The following is a 21,433-nucleotide window of genomic DNA, read 5'->3' as shown; positions in this document are numbered from 1 at the left end:
AAGCCCATGGGGACGACGCCTCCACCCTGTGCGGAGGCAGGGCTGCCCCGTGCAGGCGAGGGGGCACTGCTCAGTATCAAGAGAAGCCGAAAATCAGGCTTTATGTGAAATCCCCTGATCTGTAAATGTTTCCAACTAATTCAGATTTTAAATTTATATCTCTGTAGGTTGGGTGTGGTCTTGGGAGCCCAATTTGCCACCTCAGAGGGTAAGGAGAGCAAAGGAGGGAAGAGGGGTTTTCACAGCAGAAGGGACGCAGTCTGATTTGCATACGGAAAGATCAGCCCAACCAGATATAGTGGACACTGTGGTGGCTGCCAAGGTCCCCCCTTGGGACGAGGCCCTCGTGCCACTCCTGCCAGGGCTGCCGGCTGCCAATGGCTCTCAGCTGAGTCCCTTTCGGGGAGCCACCTTTGGCCAAGGACATGGCTCCCTCCCCCAGGGGCAACCACATCCAACGTCTGGTCCATGCAGAGGGACAAAGGCCACCTCCCGGCCTCTATTAGGGACATCTCTGCAGGGTCATCCCAGTTCCAGAGCTCCCGGTGCATCGCTGTGGGAAGTACTGATGGGATTATGTCCCCCACTGCCCTCTGCTCCCCTCCCTCCGTGACCACCTGCACTGCAGTAACTGGTGGATGTGTGTCTGTCCCCGGGCTCCTGGGGCAGCCAGCTCTGTTCCCTTCATAATCCATGGTGCTCCAGGCTCCAAGCCTTGTCAGGTGTGACCCTGGCTGCTGCGTCTGGGCAGGTCGGCTGGGAGCCAGCACAAAAGAGCCCTACTCTGGGGCTCTGTGGATGTGTAAAGTATCCGTCCCATTTTTTCTTAGGCAACTTTCGTAAATCATTGCATTTCCTATCTGGGGAAATCGGCAGCTCCTATGACAGCACGAAGCCGCTTTGCACTCCCTGCTGTAAACTCAGGTGACGGGAACGAGGGTCTCTTCCTGTGGCTGTAAAATCGGGTCTGGAGCAGGCCAGCCCCTCCATGTGCTGGGTGTCAAGGGCGATGAGCACCCAGACCTGAACCCCAAGTACCCTGGGCCCTCAATCGCATAAGCAGACAATGATAACAGCAACAATCATCACAGTGGCCAGATTATATGGACCACAACCTGCAGGCCAGCGCCTCACCCTCAACAATCTTCTGAGGTCCAAATAGTAAACGTATTTCACTGATGAGGAAACTGAGGCACACAGTGGTTAACAAAAGCACTCAAGGTCACAGTTGGTCCCGGAAGCCGGCGGGTCTGGCTGCAGGGAACAGCCCATGCTCTGAGCCACGAAGCCAGTCCAGGAAGCCCACTCCAGCCCACCCGCCCATGGGGGGCCCTTACAAGAGCACGTGGGAGCAGGCCTTCCAGAGCTCACGGGGGTGGGCACCAGGCCCTCCTGACACTTGGCAACCACTACATCCTCCCTCCACGCCGGCAGGGTGGGCTCATTCACCCCCCCATCACAGATGAGGAAACCGAGGCGCTGAGAGGAGTCGGGAACAGGCCTCCTGGTCCCCGGCATCTCCCAGGGTCTCCTCTGGACGTCCCGGCAGAGAAATGGAAGGAGAGACCCCACCCCCAGCTCAGGGGGACAAAAGAGACCCTTCCCTCTAGGCACAGGTGGCCCCAAGGAACAGGGAAGCCAAGGAGAAGGAGGCAGGGCGTCTCCCCCACAGAGGGGAGGCTGTGGGTTGGACCCCTCCTCCATCCAGTGTACAGACACATCTGGAGCACACAGATGACCCCACAGGGTCCCCAGCCCCCGAATGCCCACCTAAGAGAGGAGGCAGAGCCCAAGTCCCCGCAACATCGCCACAGTGCCACAGCAGTGAAACCAGCTGGGCCTGCAGAGGGGCCAGAGGAAGCACCAGGAAGGCTTCCCAGAGGAGGTGACATCTGAGCTCAGTCACTGACCAGCAGGCAGCGGAGGAGACCAGGAACCTCCAAAGAGCTGTAAAGCCAGGAGGGGCAGGAGGAGCGCCATGAGGAGGTGAGAATGCCCTCCACGGGCGTGGGCGTGCAGACTCGGCCCCACTGCAAGCACGCAGCTGGTGCTGCCTTTCAGAGAACAATCCCTCGCTGCTGGGGTAGATGTGCCCTGTGAGCAGTGGCTCCACTCCTAGGTGTGCATCCACCCGAGGGAAATGCTCACATGGGCCCCTGGGTGCCACGCAGGAGGATGCCGCTCACCAAGCATCCCCTGCAGCAGAGGCGGCCTGGGTGTCCGTCCCGCAGGAGTGGGTGGTGGGGTGCAGCGGACGCCCACTCCCCAGCCCCAGGGATTCTGATCAGGGAGAAGCGACCAGCTGGGTGCACAAGCAAGGACACTGAAGTGCCTCAGGGCCGGTTTCCGGCAGCAGAGGGCTGCTCTCAGGGGAACCTGCGAAGCGGGGGGAGAGCAGGGGCTCACGGGGGTCTGCGCGGCCTGATCCACGGGGTCTAGATAGTGGATGCACCAGAGGTGTCCTGCCTTGGGGCGGGACCAACAGCTTTTGTGGCCCCATCGTGGGTCACTGGAGCCCAGAGGGGGCTGTGAGGTCTGGGGGGCTCCCCGGGTGAGGACCCCATCACCCAAGGCATCTCTCCAGAGAAGGCCAGCCGCACCCCCATGGCAGTGGCTGGTGGCAAAGGGATGTATCCACAGGAACCCTGTGTGCTGTGCACACAGAGGAAGGACACAGAGAGACAGGGGCCCCGAAAGGCAGAAGAGGGTGGCCATGATTCTCGGGGGGGACCAGGAGGGACTCGGGGCCGGGGAAATGGACGGGCAGAGCCGGAGAGAGGCCTTGCTGGTAGCGGTGATAAATGCACCAGGCCAGCCCGGGTGTCACGAACTCACCTCCCCAGCCCTGCACGGAGGCCAGAAAAGGAGAGGGAGGCTGTGCGCTGTGCACCGTGCAGCAGGGGGGGACACCTGCCCCCGGCAGCGGGGTCACGGACCCCGAGAAGCTCCCAAACCAAACAGCAGCCCCGAGTCTGGAGCTGCGAGAGCTCTCAGAAGCGGAGTTAATAACCGGAGCGGCGGAGGGCCGTTCATCACTGTCAGCCCGGGCGCAGGGCCAGGCGGCCGAGGGCACCCACTCCACATGAAGAGATGGGACACCCTCTGCGGGGGGCAGGCCAGGCCCGGGGCGGTGCAGGTGAGATCGGGCTGCCCAGAACCAGCAGGGAAGGGAGAGAACACCCAGCCACACGCCATGAGTACTTCCCAAGGGCCCACTGTGTGCTGGCCATGGGGGTTTCAAGACAGAGCTGACAGAAGGAACCGGCCCTCGTGCAGCCCACGCGCTGGGGGCAGCAGGTGACGAGCAAACGCCCAGGACGTGCTGCACAGGGGTGCGCTGAGGACAGCAGGGCGGAGGAAAGGGCTTGGTGGGGGGCGCTGGCATCTCAGGGGCCCCCGAGAGGATGAGAGGAGGCCGGCCACATGCCTCTCGGGCTCAGAGCCGGCACACGGGGATGAGGGGGTCGTGCGGCTGCCCTGCAATCAGCCCTCTCTTCCCCCGCGTCCTCTGCACAACACAGACACCAACACCTACCTCGGCCGGTCATGTGGAGGCAGCGCTCCTGTGTCTCAAGTCTCTGGCACATCAGTATACGATCCCCTGAAGCACTGCCGCTTCCGGGGAGACACCCAAAAGGATGGGAAGCAGGGTCTCAGAGACATTTGCACACCCACGTTCACGACAGCATTATTCACAGTAGCCGAGAGGAGGAAGCAACCCCAGTGTCCCCGACGGATGGATGGGTAGGCAAAGCGTGGTCCATCCATACAATGGAATATCATTCAGCCTTAAAATCAAAGGCAATTATGACACCTGCTGCAACGTGAATGAACCTTGAGGACATTAGGCTCAGTGAAACAAGCCCGTCACAAACGACGTCTACTGTATGACCCCACTTATATGAGGGCCCTAGAGTCAGATTCGTACTGACAGAAAGTAGAATGGTAGGTGCCAGGGGCTGGGGGAAGGGGATGGGAGTTAGTGCTTAACGGGCACAGAGTTTCAGTTTGGGAAGAAGAAAAGGTTCTGGAGATGAGGGTGATGGTTTCACAAGAGTGTGGATGTACTTACTGCCACTGAATTATACACTTAAACATGGTTAAAATGGTATATTTTATGTTATGTACCTTTACCACAATTTTTGAAAATAAGATAAACAAACCTCCTTGGGAAAAAAAAAGTACTTCCATACACAGTAGGTGCTCAAGCAATACCTGTTTCCTGCCAGCCTCCTCCTCACCCTAAGGACAGAGAAACAACTGCCCAGAGCAGGGGCACAGGGCCTGGGGCCGAGTTCTCAGCCTGAGAGCCAGGGCTGGACGAGGAGGCCTGCAGCCCAGCCCTTCCCTGCACTCGGTCCTCACCCCTGAACTGCCAGCCAGGGAGGCCGCGTGCAAGAGGCCAGCGCAACGCAGCCTTTGAACAGGATCCCTGAGATCAGAAGATCTGCTGGAGTGGATATAAATAGCCCAAAGCTCCCAGTCTCGGCTGCTGAGCCAGCATCGCGGGCCTGACGGCCAAGGGGACCCAGCAAGCCTGGCTTCAAACTCACCTTCAGGGAGCGGCCGCCCCGCAGGCCCTGCAGCAGAGCCACATCCTCGCCGGCTCTCCAGGCCTCAAGTTCAGGCCCTGTGCTCCACCCCCATCTTGTTGCCTGTCACAGTTTCTCTTTCCAAACTCAAACTGGTTTTTAAACCAAAGCAGAATCATCAGCAGGCCCCTCCCCTGGTTTGCTGGGTAAGGACTCAAGGAACCAAGGAACAGGGGGGCACACCTGGGGGGGGCACACCTGGATGTGGACACCTGGGGTGTGGGGGAGGGGCAGAGCTGGAAGCAAACTGTAAGAACACGCCCCCTGGTCTGTGACCCCAGTCTGGGGCCCAGTCTTGCTTTCACACGATCCCCATGATGAAATCTCATCAGTCTCAAAATCAACCTGCAGGTACAGCACCTTCAAAACACGTGGCAGAGGCATTTTGCGACGGGTACACAGCACACCCTTCTCTTCCCCATCTCCCTCCCAACAGAACTGCATCCCCCTGGAGGGCGCCGACCGTGGTCGCTCTGCTCCAGGATGGCTTGGGAAGTGCTAGTTACCGACGGATAAATGACGAACCTATGGCTAATTCAACACACGGGGGAGAGGAGCGGGTCAGATACAAGCAGCTGCCTGCAATCTCTCAGTCTGTCTCTCTGTCTCCCCCTCTGTCTCTGCTTCTTCTCCCACCACCCCAGGCAGTGCCCTGTCATCAGACACCCACCATCCCCTGAGGGTCAGTGTCCAGGGGACTTGGCCATCTCTCCACCTCTGTATCTCACACTGTGTGAAGTAACTGGCCCTCATCTGCTGAGTGATTATAAAGTCAGCAACTATCCCAACACTAGGGTCCTGGGGGGACCCACCTCCACCCCCACTGGCTCCAACGCTGAGGCCTCGGGCTCCCAGAGATGTGGTCAAACATCTTCAAATCACAGCTGTAAAACCATGCCCTTTGTAACCTTAGGACTGACTAAGAGGGATCAAAAGTAAATACAGTTGGCCTTTGAACAACACAAGTTAGAACTGTGCAAGTCCACTTATAGGGGGATTTTTCCCTATAGTAAATACTACAGCACCACACAATCCAAGGTTGGTTGAATCCATGGATGTACAACTGCACATATGGAGGGCTGACTTAACTTAGACAGATTTTCAACTGCACGGAGGGTCGGCATCCCTAACCCCCACATTGTGCAAGGGTCAGCTGTACATTAACACGGACTTAAGCACGTGGTTTTATTCTCTCGTGTAAGAGTCTAGAGGTGGGTAGTCCAGGCTGTATTGGGCAGTTCCCCCCAGGTTGTCTGGGGCCCAGCCTTCTTCCAGCTCACTGCCCTGCCATCCCTACAGTGCAGCCATTGTCCTCACAATCCAAAATGGCTGCCTGAGCCCCAGCCATCACATTCTCATTCCAGCCAACAGGAAGGAGGAGCAACAGGCAAAGGACCCACCTCTTCCTTTTAAAGACACTTCCTGGAAGCTGCACACCACACTTCTGCTTACCTCTTATTGGCCAGAGCAGTCACATGGCCATATCTAACAAGCAGGGAGGCTGGGGAAGGCAGTCTTTATTCTGGTTGGCTTCGTGGCCAGATTAAAACACAAAAACACACCAAAAACGCTAGCTGCTAAAATGCTTTAATGCTAAAGAAAAAGGGAAAGTAGATATTGGGAGGCAGCTATTTGGACCATACATCCTCCCCACCTAGGTCAGGGATCACCCCCTTTCCACCTCCAAGACCCCTTTTACTATCTTCCCCATAACCTGCTAAGTAATTATGACTGAGAACTCCTGCAGAGTGAGCTCTCCTCCCCCTCACCCGTGCTGTGCTGACCCGCTCTGTCCCATGAGGAGGGCTGTGTCTCCATTCTTATGCCCACTTGCAGGTGAGGAAACCCGCCCAGCCTGCTAGGATGGGGCCAGAACCCAAACCCAGACCCGGGTGCTCCCAGCTCAGCAATTTTTATTAATCAAACTGCCCTTGGCAAGTTGGGGCACGAGAGGTCCACAGCCCTTGACCTCCCCGTGGGATGGACCTAGCTGCCTGAGAAACACCTGCCCTGGAGATGTCTCAACTGTGGAAAGTGCCCCAGTACGTCGTGCAGGACTGACTACACCAAAGCTGGCCTTTCACAGACAGAAAGCCAAGTTCTGCCTGTGGTATGGCCAGACTGGGCTGAGCCCGCAGGCCCTGGAGGCCCAGACCCTGGCCGGGGTCCTTCTCATTAAACCAGGGGCTCAGGGCGCCCCAACTGGGTGCACAGAGAGGCCCCCACCAGCTTGCAGGCGGGGAGGGCGCGGTCTGCTTCAATCAAATGAAAGCAAAGGAGAGCCGTTCAGGGAGAAAAACTGTGAGCTCTGGCTGAAGCTGTCACCTTGAGTGGCATCAAAAGCCAACCCCTCCCTAGAGGGACATGGCAGAGCCAGGATGTGGAGCCCCTGAGGTGAGGCAGCGCGAGGGGGGTGCGCACTCACCCGGGACTCGCTGTACACCCCCCCGACAACCGCCCTCGCCCCCTGCACGGGGCGGGGGGAGGCCGAGGGGCATCTGCTTCCCTGCACCCCTACCCTCCCAACCCCATACACGTCCGCACGTAAGGAGGCGCGTAAATGTTTGCTGAACGGCACCTGGAGTGAAGCTCAGCGGAGAGATAAAAGACCCACCTCTGCAGCGTAAACGGCCCACGCAGAGGCGGTAGCCGATGTGTGGACAAAACAGAAGCCGCCTTTCCCACCCCCTGGTCTCCTCCCGCTGAGGGGGACAGGACTTTTGGCATCTGGTGAATGAAAATCTGGGAAAATGGTGATGAATCAGCTCCGCCCCACTCCACAAGCCACCGTCACCCTCAGGGACCAGAGTCAGCAGGTTTCTTAATAAGAAGCCCATGCCCCATGGATGCCGGTCCTACTCGGCCACTGTCCTCTCCTCCTGGCCTGGGGCTTTCAGGTTTCTGGGGGACGAGAGAGAAGGGGCTGACTGAGTCCTACCCATAGGGAAGGGGCCTTTGCATGCCTTGTCCAGACCACTGCTAGCAGGACCACCCCCGCCAGAGGCCACGGAAACATGGGGGAGGCCAGCTGCCACCACCACCACGGCCCAGCCATGGGCAGAGCCGCAGAGCTCAGCCAGCCATGTCTCAGGACCACAGACACAGAGCAGAACGTAAAGAACACAGGTTTGGGAGTCACCCAGGCCCGGTCATGTCCGGCCCTGCCACTTACCAGCTGTGCAACCCCCAGCAAGGCACATCACCACTCTGAGCCTCACTTTCCTCATCTGTAAAGTGGGGCCACACAGCGAGCACACAGCAGGTGCTCAATAAACGCCTACTTCAGCCCATCTCACAGTGGAGACGCCCGTACCAGGAAAGTAACTGCCTCAAGAAGAAAAGCAGTGAAAAGCCGGCTGCAGGGAAAGACACCGGCCACTAGGCTTCTGATGAGCCTTCCCCGCCCGAAGAGAGCGTGAGCGCACATCCGCGCAATAACCGTATCTGTGTATATTTATTAATCACGTGCAGGCACAACTGCACTAATGTCATTCGTGTCGCAAAAGAATCCAAGAAAAGACAGTGAAGGGTGAATTCAAGGATCAATGGAAACAGAAGTCCCCACATTTTTCCCTGCACCTCAAAGGATGGTATCATTTGCCCCCAGGGGTGCACACACTCCATTTCGCAGACCCTGGACTTGCGCACGTGACAACAGTGGGCTGATCTTAAACATCTCGTCTTTAATATAAGCAGTTTGCATCCTAACGGAAGCGTGATCTGGCGCTGCCTGCCGGATGGAGCCTAGAGGCAAGCACCCCAGCAGAGCACAGTCAAAGTAAGTCGGATGGGAGGCCCCAGGGGGCCCAGGGCTACAGCACAGATAAAAGAAAAGGCTCAAAACCACAGAAAGTTCCAAGACGGGAGCCGGCCCCTACCGGACACGTGGGGTTTCTAGAGGAGGAATGGAGGCGTGGGAAGGGTGTCTAAGGCAGAGCGACCAGCACGACCAAAGGCACGGAGTGTGAAAACTGCACAGTGCCACCGGCCGCCCCACCCGGGGCAGGTTTCTGAGCAAGAAGGAGCCTTCAGGGAAACGCCGCGTCTGTGCCAAGATGCCCCGGGAAGGGGAGAAACAGAGAGAAGGGAGGAGGGACACGCATCTCTGGCAAGCAGGGGCTCCGCGCGCTCCAACCCCATCCCCCCCACCGTGCACGAGCCACTAGCCATGTGATGGCTCTGCCCCCGCAGGCAGGAGCTAGTCTGTGGGATCCCCCAACCCCTCGGAACAGCTTCCCCCCACGCAGGAGTGACGCCGCTCCGAGCACCCAAGATGCCGGGGGAGGGGGCGGGACGGAGGGCGCCGCGTTCTTAATTACTGCAGTTATCAAAAACGCATTAGCGGCGATGATTTCCTCCAGACCCCGTTCCCTTCCCTGGATGTTTTGACTGCTTCGCCATATGGCAGGAGTTAAAAATACAGCTCAGAGTGAGGGGGCTGCAGGCGGAGTGGGCCGGCTACCTGAGCAGTGGGGTGCGGATCGGGTCCGGCGGGGCCCGGGAAGCACGCTGAGCCGAGGTGCCCAGCTCCTGGTGGCCTGTGGCAGGACAGCGCCCTTCAGACACACAGCACCGCAGAGGGAGACCCACCAGGGGCAGGACAGGCTGTCACCCGCCACGCAGAGAGGGGAGCAACCCTTCAGCAGCCTTAAGAGGTGGAAGTGACAGCACAAGGCCTGGGCACCCCAAAGGTGGGGCGTGAAGACAGCTGCAAATCCTCGCTTCTCCTCCCACTGAGGGTTCAGTCCAAGCCCCTCCCCTGGAACCTGGCCTTCGGATCTGCTTGACCAACAGCATGTGGCAGGAGTGACCTTGTGGTACTCCCAAGGTCAAGCCACGAGAAGCCTCACATCTCCCACCAGGCCTTGGAACACTGGTTCTGGGATCCCTGAGATGCCACGTGCAGATACTCTGGTCCACAGGGCCAGCCTTCCAGGTGTCTCCACAAGTCCCCTGATACGTGAGTTAAGGTGTTTTGGACCCTCCAGACTAGTCCATCCACTATGTGAATACCACTGAGTAACTTCCACTAATAACACAGGGAACAGAAGACACAACCAGCCAAGCCCTGCCAAGCCCTGCCCTACAGAATCTGAGCTATGATAACAGGGGGCTTGTTTTCAGCCTCTAGATTTTAGAATAATTTGTTACTTGGCCACGGATAACTAGAACATTCATTCATTCACTCACTCACTCATTCATTCACGCAACACATCTTCATTAAAACCTACCCTGAGACAGGGCCCCCTACAAAAACAGCAGAGACCAATAATTCATTCTCCCTGTCCCCAGGGGAGCTTCTGGGCTGGTTCCTCAGAGCCCACCCAGTTTGTCTGGGTCCACACCCACGTACCCATCTCCCAGTTTGGCAGCTTTCTCTCCCAGGCCCGTCACTTCTGGGCTCACTGTCAACACTCCCCTGTCCAGTGCCGGCCCCTGCCTTCATTCTCTCTGGGTGAGGAGAGATACACGGGATGGTCTGCCTCTCCAACAGGTTTTATTTTACTCTAAAAGGTCCCCTAGATACTAAAAGAAACAAGAGAATGAAAATGGTGCACTAAATATCTATCACAAAGGAAGGTAGTAAGGGAGAAGTAGAGGAGGAAAAAAAGACAGAAAACAATAAAGTTGGGACTTTCCTAGTGGTGCAGTGGTTAAGAATCCGCCTGCCAGTGCAGGGGACACAGGTTCAAGCCCTGGTCCGGGAATATCCCACATGCCACGGAGCAACTAAGCCCGTGTGCCACAACTAATGAAGCCCACGCGCCACAACTACTGAAGCCCATACACCTAGAGCCCGTGCTCCGCAACAAGAGAAGCCACCGCAATGGGAAGCCTGCATACCGCAACAAAGAGTAGCCCCCACTCACCACAACTAGAGAAAGCCCACGCGCAGCAACGAAGACCCAATGCAGCCAAAAATAAATAAGAATAAATTTATTTAAAAAAATAGGAAAAAGAAAATAATAAGGTTGCAGGTGTAAATCCTACCTTATCAACAATTATATTAAATGTATGTAGGTTAAACACTAATCAAAAGGCAGAGACTAGCAAAATGGATTTAAAAAAAACATGTAATCCAACCATATGGTGTCTACAAGAGACTCACTTTTGATTTAAGACACAAATAGGTTGAAACTAAAAGGATGGAAAAAGATATTCCATGCAAACAGTAACCAAAAGAGAACTAGAGTGGCTATACTCCTACCAGACAAAGTAGACTTTATGACAAAAAGCTACTAAAGACAAGGAAGGATACCTTATTACAATAAAAGGGTCAACCCATCAAGAAGACATAATAATTGTAAACATATGTGTACCAAACAACAGAACCCCAAAGTACACAAAGCAAAAACTGACAGAAATGGAGAAACAGACAATTCAACAATAACAGTTGGAGACGTCAATACCCCACTTTCAAGAATGGTAGAACAACTAGGCAGAAGATCAACGAGGCAACAGAAGATACGAACAACACTGGAACCAACTAGATCTAACAGACACCTGCAGAACACTCCACCCAACAGCAGCAGAACACGCATTCTTTGCAGGTGCATGCAACATTCTCCAGGACGGACCATATCTTAGACCTTACAGCGAGGCTCAATACATTAAAAAGGAACATATCACAGAAAGCATGTTCTCCGAAAACAGTGGACTGGAATTTAAAGGGTCCCCTAAAATGTCTAGATGCCAGCTCTCATGGGGATGTGCTTGGCTCATCATTGCCCAAACCCTGACTTTCCCCCCTCCTTACCTCCTTACCTGGCTCACAACAGGTGCCGGGGAGGATGCAGGTCAGCCTCTGGGTGGGAACTGACTGGGGTGGTCAGGGGGACCCCCAACATCCCTTTCAGGTGGAGGATTTTTACACACCTGGAAGTTTGAGGACTGCTGAGCCGGGGGATAGTAAAGTGTCTAAGAAGTCTCGCCAGAGCTGTGCGTAGGCAGTGGGTTGCCAGGGTAGGGTGGGGGACGCTCCAGAAGCCCTGCTTTGCTGTAGGGAGCCCTCGTTCTAGTTTAATAGCATTAAGTCCCCACAACTTTAATACACGCGAAGAGGCTGTGACTGAGGCCACAGGGATTGTGATGGCACACCTTACAAAGGGCTGGATTCAAAATCGGCTACATTAGATGTGCAGAAGGTGGGTGGATAGTAGAGAAACAAATGCCAAAACCCAAGTCATCTGATTCTAAATCCCATGACTTTTCTCTAACATCAAACTTCTTCTCATCTTAGAAAGAGGGAACAACAGTGATTAAAGTTAGCAAGAATGAGGAGTACTCTGCACGGACACATATTAAGGATTTAATGCTCACAACCCCGCTCGGAGGAAGGTGATGCTTTATAACCCCATTTTATAGGGGAGGCACAGCCAGGACATGGCAGAGGGAGTGGCCCGACCCCAAGTGCGTGTCCTGACTATTGCTCTGTCCACATACTACATGGGTACCCCGACCAGGAGCTGTCTATAACCCCAAGCCACCCCCCACTCACTCACCAATCCAAGAAACACTGCAGAGACAAAGGCCAACACCTGGATCCTTTCCTTCTGCTAAAGCAACGATCTCTCCCTCCCATCTGGACAGGCAGTTGTTGGGGGTAAGACAGGACGGGGCTCATTCCTTCCATCCAAAACCCACGTGCTCCTGCTTGCCCCCAGCACCCCCGAGTCCTGCAGCGTCTCCTGCAGCCCCTGCCCACTGGTCCCCGCCTCCCCCCAGAGCCAGGTGTCCCGCCCACACCTAAGTGCCTCCCCTGAGCAGCACCCTCCAGGGGCTCCTGTCTCCTCCCAATGTCCCTCGGGGCCTCCCCAGCCTGCTGGCCCTGCCCAGCCCCACCTGTGGGTCCCCTCTCCCTCCTCTCCTTTGCTGTCCCCTCGGTCACTCTGCTGCAGACACGCCAGCCTCCTCGCTGTGAATGGACCACGCCAGGCACACTCCCCTCTCAGGCAACCCCAAAGGGAGACCCATTCACTACTGTCCCCACCAGAGACACTGACACCAGAGCCCCAAGAGGTTCCTTCCATGTGCCAAGGGAAGCAGGAAGAGCTGGGCCTCCAGACCAGGGCCCCGGGCGGGGTCTTACCCCTGGCTGACCACACGGGCCACCTGCCCGTTGATGTTCAACTTCAGGCTGTCAGGGACCCCCTCAGTCTGTCCCCAGATCTCATCCACACATGTGCTCAGCCCTGTAAGGGTCCCTGGAGGCTGCCCTAGTACCACTGGACAAGGGCTGAGGACTTGTCACTCAAGCACCGAGGCCATCCAGGAGGACAGTGGGGTTTCATGGGCACCTCATGCCAGCCTTGCCCCGCTGGACACTTCACAGGCACGACCTACCTTGGCAGCCCCACCAGATATGCCCCCCAGGACATCCTCCGTGGAAGCCCCACCTTCTGGCTACAGTGAGCCCTATTCCCTGCGGTTCAGAGGCAAGGGCCAGGCCCAGGAGCCTTGAGGCTCCACAGTGTCTGACACTCTACGTGCTGAGAAAACAGGCCATTGAAACCAACAAGATGGGGGGGCAGAGCCGGGAGAGGGGCACAAACACCAGTCCTCCCATTGAACCAAGCGCCCAGCGTGCCCTGAGGGACTCACATGCACAGGAAGGCCTGGGGTTGCCTCACCAGCAGGCCAGCAAACGCACACGTGTCTGGGGTGGGGAAATGGGCCAATTCAAAGAGAACTGCCCGACTGGCTGGTGCCTGACAGCTGCACGTGTCACCTCCTGCCCACCACCACCACCCCGCTGGCGGGGGCCACCGCCATCATTTTTGCCAAAAGGGGACTCAGGCTCCTGGTGGCAAAATAACTTCCCCAAGGTGACCACAGTGAGGGAGAGGCCAAACCCAACACACAAAGGGAAAAGCCAGGGCTGCCCCTGGGTAGGCAGTGGTGCTGGGGGCAGTTTTGGTTCCTGGAACCAAAAGCCTGGGTGAGCTGACCACGCACATCCTGAAACGGCCCCAAACGTCTCTCCAAACACGGACATCACGCAGCGAACAGCTGTGGAGCCACAGTGCAGTGGCAAATTGCACGGGCTCTGGAAGAAGACAGACCTGGGTGCAAATCCGGCTCTGTCACTGGGTAACCGTGGGCAACTGCTTACCCTCTCTGAGCCTCAGTGTTCACATCTGCAAAATGGGATGGCGGCAGTGCACACATGTCACAGGGTTGGGGCATCCGCAGAGATCCCAAGGAGAAGGTGGTCGGCACGCGGCACCAGGAACGGCTTGGTTATTTCCGTGGTTTAACTATAATTGAAGCGCTCTAAGTCTAGGTGCCCAGAACACAGGATTTCTGTCCTGTTCCTTTGTGAATCTTGTCTCCTCCAGGGAAAGCTAAGCATTTCACATCGAGGCTCAAACAGAGCACAGCTTGGTTTGGGGGTGAGCCAGGCTTGTTCACCACCTCACCCCCCCAACCCCACAAGGCTGAAGGCTGGGTTCTGTCCATGCCCGTCTGGGCCTCGTGTGGCCCACCGTCCCCGCTCCCAGGCCTGGCAAAACCACCGACAGCACCTCCCTACCTGAAACACGCCATGCGCCCCCCTCCCCGCCTTGGTGCTCCCACGTGTGCGGTTCCAGACGCCCTCCCGGATGGCCAGGCACGTAATAAACGAATACTGCACAACCTTCACTACAGCATCTGGGGGGTGTTCTGCCTGGTACAGTTCTTTCAACTCTTCCATAGGTTTGAAAATGTTCATAAGAAAATGCTAGGGAAAAACAATCCTTAAGGGTGCTGTCAATACCCTATTCCTCCCCCGAGCCAGTGTTCACCGCGTCCTGCAGTGCCAGGCACCCCGCAATCCCTCCACCTGGACCTCCTGGAACAGGGCCACCTCCCCATCTTACATGGGCACTGGCCTCTGGGCACCCGGGGCAAAGCCTGCCTTACTTGGACGGTCCTCCTGCTGGGAGGGGGCTGAGGCTGACGGGGTCCTGCAGACCCAAGCAGGGCTTAGCTGCTCAGGTGTCATCACGGAGGGTCCCCACGAGGCTGGGGGAGGCATTTGAAAAACTCCAGGCTGCAGCTCCCTACTCAATAAAAGATAAGCGCTTAGCATTTGTCACAACTGGTCTGGCATCTCCCGCCAACAGGTCAGGCCCCTGGAGGGGCAGGATTCAGATGCCAAAGGCCTCGCTGTCTCGGGATTCCTAGCCAGGCCGTCACCCTGTGAAGCTTGGTTCGCAGTCGGGGCAATTTCCACTGCAGCCTGGCCTGCGTCTACACGGGGTAGCGGGTGGTAAATTGGAGGCCCCCTGAATTTCCAGGCCCCGGGCACGGCCCCGGGCTGCCTCGTGGCCTCATCTGTAGCTGCCGCTTCATTTCAGTGAGGTCCATTCATGCCCCTCCTTCCAGTTCCTGGCCAGCACCTGGCCGGTCGGCTTGTTTTTTCTGCTGCTCTGTGGCAATTACACGGATGATACCTTGACAAGCTCAGAACAGTGCCCTCCCCAAGTTGGGCAAAGCATGGCTCTTTCTTACAGAAACAGAAAGCCAAGAACAAAAAGGAGATCAGCTGTCAAAATACTGTCATCGACAGAGGAGCTGACGAACAGCCACCCAGCTGACCAAAACTGCTGATGGCCCCAAACTCCCAAATCCGGGCCTCTTCGTCCCGGAGCCCAAACGCTCCCAGGGCACAGCCCCGAGGTCTCTGCAGGCACAGAGGCCCGAACCCGGACAGCGGAGGCGAAAGCAGAGCAGGTCTCCACTTCACACACCGCGCTGCCCCATCTGTCTCAACCTGAGCTAAATAAAGATGCATCCCACGATCTAGCCTCCAGGTTGTAAAAGAATCAGCTGCCTAGGTTGTCAGATGGCTGGGAGAGAGCTTCAGGGAAGCAGCTCCTTGGCCTTCTGCGGACTCTACCATCTGCCGGAGAAAGAACGGCTTGCCCCGCTCCCTCGGACTTGAACACACTTCATCCAGCAGGGACCAGGCCCCGCCAACACGCTGCAGCCTGTTGCCCGCTGGGGGACGTCCTCCCCAGCGCTGGCCACTCAGCTCTATCTCAACTGGGAGAACAAGAGAATCACTGAACGAGAACGTGAACACGGTATCTCCCTCTGCCACTCGCAGATCACAAAAGCCCGCTCAGCCTCTCTTGGCCCCCGCTCTCTGCTCCGAGGGGAAGAGGAAATGGAACAGAAGCGGCCAGGACCTCAGACCCCGTGGCCCGGGCCTGGGGCTCCGCGGCGGTTCTGAAGGTGAACGCGCTTTCAGAGGCTCCTGGCCAGGACCCGCCCCAGGACAGCAGCTCGTGTCCCTGGTCCGGCCACACCCTCATCACTGGCCACCCTCGAGCTTCCCCCCCAGCTGATGCACCCCCGTCATGGTTAATGTCAGCACAGACCAGAGGAGCGCTTGTTTGGAAAGTCAACAGAGACTGAATGCCACTGGAAACCTCCCCCAGAGTGAGTCACCAGCTTGGAGCTTCAGAAAGACGTCCTCTCCAGTGATGTGACAGCATTCAAGGGCTAGCGGGGACGAGAGCACGAGAGAGGCAGCTCCACAGGCCTCTCTAACCTCTTCGGGCCAATGTTTACTTCTGCCGGGAAACCCTGGAGGAGCAGAGGCTGGGAGGGAGCGCCTCTTTCCATCCTGGTCCCCTCCGCACAGCGACCTCAGGTGATGCCGAGGACCCGGCCTCGGTGACAAGGGCCCACAAGGCAGGACAAGGACCACACGTGCTGGGCTTCCTCCAGCACTGGAGGCTGGGAGTCCCGCAGGATCCCGGGAGGTCTGATCACTGGGCAGCACGTAGGGCAGGTGGGAGACGGGTGAGAGCAGAGGGCCTGGAACCAGACACCCGAGCCCCAGTCCCGGCTCCACCACTGGCCAGGTGAGAGGGCTGGAGCCGGTCGTAGGACCTCTCTGAGATTCAGTCTCCACATCCGTAAAATGGGAGAGGCAACCGTTCCTGCCGCGTGGGAGGGCTGGGACCATGAAATGAGCTGGTAAATGCAAAGACCTGGAGCAGCGCCGGGCACACAGGGCGCCCTCACGGATGGAGCCGGGACGCACGCACCTGCCTCCTGTGCATCCGGCTCTGGGTGCTCCCTGGTACCAGCTGTATCTGCTAAAGCCCAGGCTGCCTTTCTAATGGAAAACACAGGGGTCCTAATCAATCCCCCGTGCCTTCAGCCACTCAACAACACCTGCTGAGCACCTAGCATGTGCCCGAATCCCTAGAGGGATGGGGGGGGCAGTTCGAGAAACATCATTAGAGCGTAGCTAACCGAACACTGGATGTGAATTCTGATGTCAGAAATGAAACAGTTCAATACCCAGTGTAACCAAAGGCATCCTATTTCTTTCCTTGTTATAACCCTGTTTTCCCCAGAGCTGAGAAACTCATGATGACATCCTTCAGCTGTGGTCAAAAGAGGACTTCCTGAGAAAGGGTTTAAAGGTCTCCGGGCTTAAGGGTTTCCCCCACGCCCAGGAACCCTCCTGAGGACTGCCTGGAGGAGGTGGTACAGAGACTGCTGCAGCCCCAATGTGAGCCTGTCCCATGGCATCTATCTGTACATCCCCCAGCAGGACACTGTGCCTGCCGGGCATGCAGGGGCACCCTGTCCAGTGGCCAGGGGGCCAGGGGCTCCTGACTCAGGCTGGAGCAGCAGGAGGCTGCTTAGGAAAGGGGAAGCCAGGCCTGGCCTAGCCTGCATGCTCGCCAGACCCTCACCCACAGGGGCCCCTGTCTGCAGGCGGGGGTGCCTGGGAGATGGTGGGCGCACCAGCACTGGGGAAAGTGGAGCGGAGCGCCCCAGCAGGAAGTAATCCCAATGGTGCCGGCTCCGGCTCGAACTGCCTGTCGCCTTGGGACGCCCACACACAGAGGTTCTAGTCTCGACTGCAGGGGGCCAACCCCTGCCCCAGCCCAGCTTCTGGGCCATCTCCTCCAGGCTGTCACGCCCCCAACTCCACATCCTCTGCGTGGACGCTGGGGCCCCCGGAGGTCTCACCCAGCTTCTCAGGAAGTGCACTCGCCTCCTACCTGTGCTCAGTTGGCCCCCGCCCCCAAATGAGAACCTGCCCGACAAGGGAAGAATGTGCATTAAGCACCTACTGTGTACTGTTTCCTCCACTCCCGTTATCTTCACTTAATCCTCAGAAAGAGCATGGGAGACAGCTATGCTCATCCCCATTTCCGTGCATTAGACGCCCCGAGGCTAAGAGAGGTGACTTGTCCCACAGCCTCCGGGGCCAGCGCAGAGCCAGCCCTGGGGCCCATCCACCTGCCCACGTCCCCTTCCCCATGCGGGGCTGTGTATTCCCTGCCTGGCTTCCCCACTCTCCCTTTTGGGTCTCCAGCACATCACTAATGGTTGCACATACAGTAGGTGCTTAATAAAAGCTGGTTGCTCTCAGGGGGTTAGTTACCCCATGCTCCTTAGGCATAAATCATTTTCTCCATGGATGGGCAGGGGCCCCCCAAATCCAGCTCATTCCCCTCACACTGCAGGGGCCGGAAACCCACGGATGTGACCCACCGGCCCCATGCAGGGGCCCTGTGGAAGGCGGGTGGTTCTAGCAACCTCCCTGCCCAAAGACGGGGCAGAGACGCGGAGCAGGGCCATTGGGACTGGAGCGCTGTCTTGAGGGGGACCCCCAGTTCTGTTCAATACACTGGAGCCTCCCAGCCCCACTCCTCACTCCTCTCGTGTGGCCCCAAAGCCGCAGCACCTCCACTTCCAGGAGCTTGTTAGAAACACAGCCCGCCCCAGACCCACTGATCAGAACCTGCGTTTCAGCACGATCCCCAGGCACCTGTGTGCACCTGCAAGTCTGAGAAGCTCCCGTCCACCTAGAACGTGGGCCAAGGCCTGTGTTGCCACCGTTTCTCTGGAAAGGGATACTATCATAGGCTCTGAAGCCAGGCTGACAGAGCTGGGGACTCAGGAAACAAGTCCTGTCTCAGCACCCCAAGCTCCCTCCAAGGCTGCCACCCAGACCAGCACTGGGGGAGTCCCCACACAGACCTCTCAGCATCTTCCCACCGATACCTGGTCACCAGAGGCGACTGTGAAGGGAAAGAAGGAATCCATCCCCAGGACGGTGCTGTGAGGCACCTGCCAACAGTGCGTGTCCCTGTCCCCTAGGAAAGCGGGGCGTGTGTCCCAGCCCTGGTGCATTGCCTCCCCGAGCGACTGACGACTTCACTGGGCCCCTGGCTCTTCCTTAAGTCCTTGCTGGGGGGTGAGGGCTCAGGCTCTGCAACTAGCACCAGATGACCGCTGAAGAGACCAAGTGACAAAGGGGTCTTGGAGACACCAGAGAGCCGGGGGCCGGGGGCAGAGCTATGGAGGCGGGGGGGGGGGGCTGTTCTTTCTCTCAGTGCCGCCAGCTAGGAGCGATTCCATGCCTCCCTTCCAGCATAAACAGAGTGCTGAAGTGTGCCAATGCCCTGCCACCACGGAGCCACCAGGCTCACCCACGCCCTGACCCCACCCTACAACGCTCCTCTTCCAGGGCCCCCCAGAGCCCAGAAGCACCGCCCAGAACCATGCAAGAAGCAGGGCGGTAGCCCTGCACACACAGCCTGCACAGCCCGGCCTGGGGCAGGGGGGACACGGGGTCTCCGGTGACCAGAGGGCCAGATAACCATACCTGGAGTCCTGGGAATCAGGAGCCCCTCCCCCGCAGGATTTTAGAGTCAGGGTTAACTCCTCCCCCATCACTTCTGCCCACCCCCAGCCTCCCCGGAAACGTGACCTGAAGCTGCAGACCACCACCACTCCACCCTCGCAACACACACACACACACACACACACACACACACACACACACACACAAACACACACACGGTTTCTCCTCACCACTCCACCCCCCCAACACACACACTCACACACACACACTCTCTCTCTCTCTTCTGCCTCGCCGAGATGGGCGCCAGGACTTCTGCGGAGCCGGGCCGCGTACGCGACTTCGGACCCCACGGGAGGCAAACGCGCGGCCAGGACGCTCTGTCCAGCGCGGCCGGGCAGTCCCGCCCCATCCCGTCCCCTGCTTAATCCTCGCTCCGACATAACCCCGGTAATCCCGGGGCGAGGCGGGTGGGGTATTAACCCAGAGCCGCGAAGGAAGAGACCGAGGAGTCCAGAGGGAGGAGGGCTCAGCGCGTCCCGGGCTGGAGGCAGCACAGAGTCCCTTCAGGAGGGGTGCGACCCGCAAGTGACCCAGGCCCGCTCGAGGGCGGGATCTGCGCCTGACGCGGCCCCTGCACTCCGGGTCTAGAGTCTCCGAGTCAGGAGTTCTGGTCCGGCCACCCAAAGCCCCAGGGCTGCGCCGGGACGGCCCCCTGTGGCGAGGCCGACCCCACATCCAAGCTCCCGAGCTCCTGGGTCGCTGGAGCCCGAGTCCCAAGCCGGCCGGCCACGGAGAGCCGGGCGGGCGGGAGCGCCGGGCAGCGCCCCGGAGCCCCTTTCCCTGGGAGCTCGGTCCCGCCGAGCCCGAGCCCCAGGTCGGGCCGCGACCCCGCCGGGGGTACCCCGGCCCCCCCCAGTCGACACCCTCCACGCCCGGCCCCGAGGGGAGCGGGGCCCCCCAAGAAGTTCGCGCGCCCCCGACACGCTCGCCGCCCCCGATCCCCACTTACTTGTCGCGGCGGCCTCCGAACTCCGGGATGGCGCCGAGCGGCTGCGGGCCGGGGCCGGGGTCGGGGCGGCGGGCGCACGCGGCCAGGTGCCGCCGGTGCCGCTCCAGCAGGCCGGCGTTCTCGCGGCTCAGCCGCGCCACTTGGCGCTCCAGCTCCTCGATGCGCCGCCGCCGCCGCGCCAGCAGCTCCTGCTGCGCCGCGACGATCCGGGTCAGCTCCTGCAGGTACTCGGCCGCCTGGCCGGGGGGCTCGGCGGCGCTAGCCATGGTACCCGCCTCAGGCGCGCGGGCGGCGGGGCGGCGGCGGCGCGGCCATGGCTGCGCGGCGGTGACGGCGGCTCCGCGCGGCGCGGCGCGGGGCTCGGCCCGGGGGGCGCGGCGCGCGGGGCCGACGCGGCCCCGCCTTGGCGCCCTGCTCCCGCCTCCGCCCGCGCCCGCCCCCGGCGCCTCCACGCCGCCCGCGGCCCCGCGGACGCGCCGGGCCGGACAGTGCGTGGAGCTGCGGCCGCCGCGGGCGGGCGAGGAGTTTACAAAGTGCCGGCTGCGGCGCTAGGGGAGCGGGAGCCGGAACCTGGCGGCCGGCGCGGGAAGAGCGGGCGGGAGGGGCGGGCGGCGGCGGAGGGAGGGCGCCGCCTGCCGGCCCCGCGCCCCACGCCCCGCGCCCGCTTCCGCCGCCGGGGTGCGACTCGCGCCTCTGCATAGCCGCCTGGGCCGCTCTGATGTACAAATTTCACAAAGTAGGAATTCGGCAAAACAGACCTTCCTACTACGTATTGTCAGCCGACGACTGAGCTGTGAATAGGAAAATAAGGAACTCATAAGCACTTTGACATTTTTTCTAAGTCTGATAAAACGCGCGGTTCATTTTGTTGTACAAGCAAGACAAGTTTCCTAGACTGTTCCTTTCCTAGACTGTTCTAGGCGGTTGGCGGCACTGAGGCCTCCACGATGTGGATGTGGACCAGCCACCAAGGCCCAGGCAGGCACCTTCCACTCACACCCAGGGTCTGGTGTGATGGGCCTGCAGGCCAAAGACCCACTTCAAAAATGGCACGGAGACTTTAAGCAGTTTATTTAGCCCCTGAGCCTCAGGTTCCCCAGCAATAGTATTTTCTATTTCTTGACTTTTTAAAACCTTTATCATTTTCATAGTCTAAATTTCCTTAGGGCTAAACATTATTTTTCTATCTTCTTGAAGAGTTCGGTTATTTCCATAGTTTATTTTATA

The 21,433-nt window shown here is 58.7% G+C and overlaps 1 protein-coding gene across 4 annotated transcripts in view; it reads right to left on the bottom strand.

The window, feature by feature from the left end:
• The window catches only part of IQSEC1 (IQ motif and Sec7 domain ArfGEF 1), a 331,046-nt gene extending 310,404 nt beyond the window's left edge, over window positions 1-20,642 (bottom strand). For all 4 annotated transcript variants that reach the window (XM_079934545.1, XM_079934546.1, XM_079934549.1 and 1 more), the window contains exon 1: window positions 20,207-20,642. In XM_079934545.1, the coding sequence (XP_079790671.1) occupies window positions 20,207-20,472 (266 nt within the window). In that variant the 5' untranslated portion in view covers window positions 20,473-20,642. The remainder of the gene's footprint in view (window positions 1-20,206) is intronic.
• Between the last annotated feature and the right edge of the window lie 791 nt (window positions 20,643-21,433).

The sequence above is a fragment of the Stenella coeruleoalba genome (assembly GCF_951394435.1).
Source record: "Stenella coeruleoalba genome assembly, chromosome: 10".
Taxonomy (NCBI): domain Eukaryota; kingdom Metazoa; phylum Chordata; class Mammalia; order Artiodactyla; family Delphinidae; genus Stenella; species Stenella coeruleoalba.
This window is presented reverse-complemented; position numbering and strand designations above follow the sequence as displayed.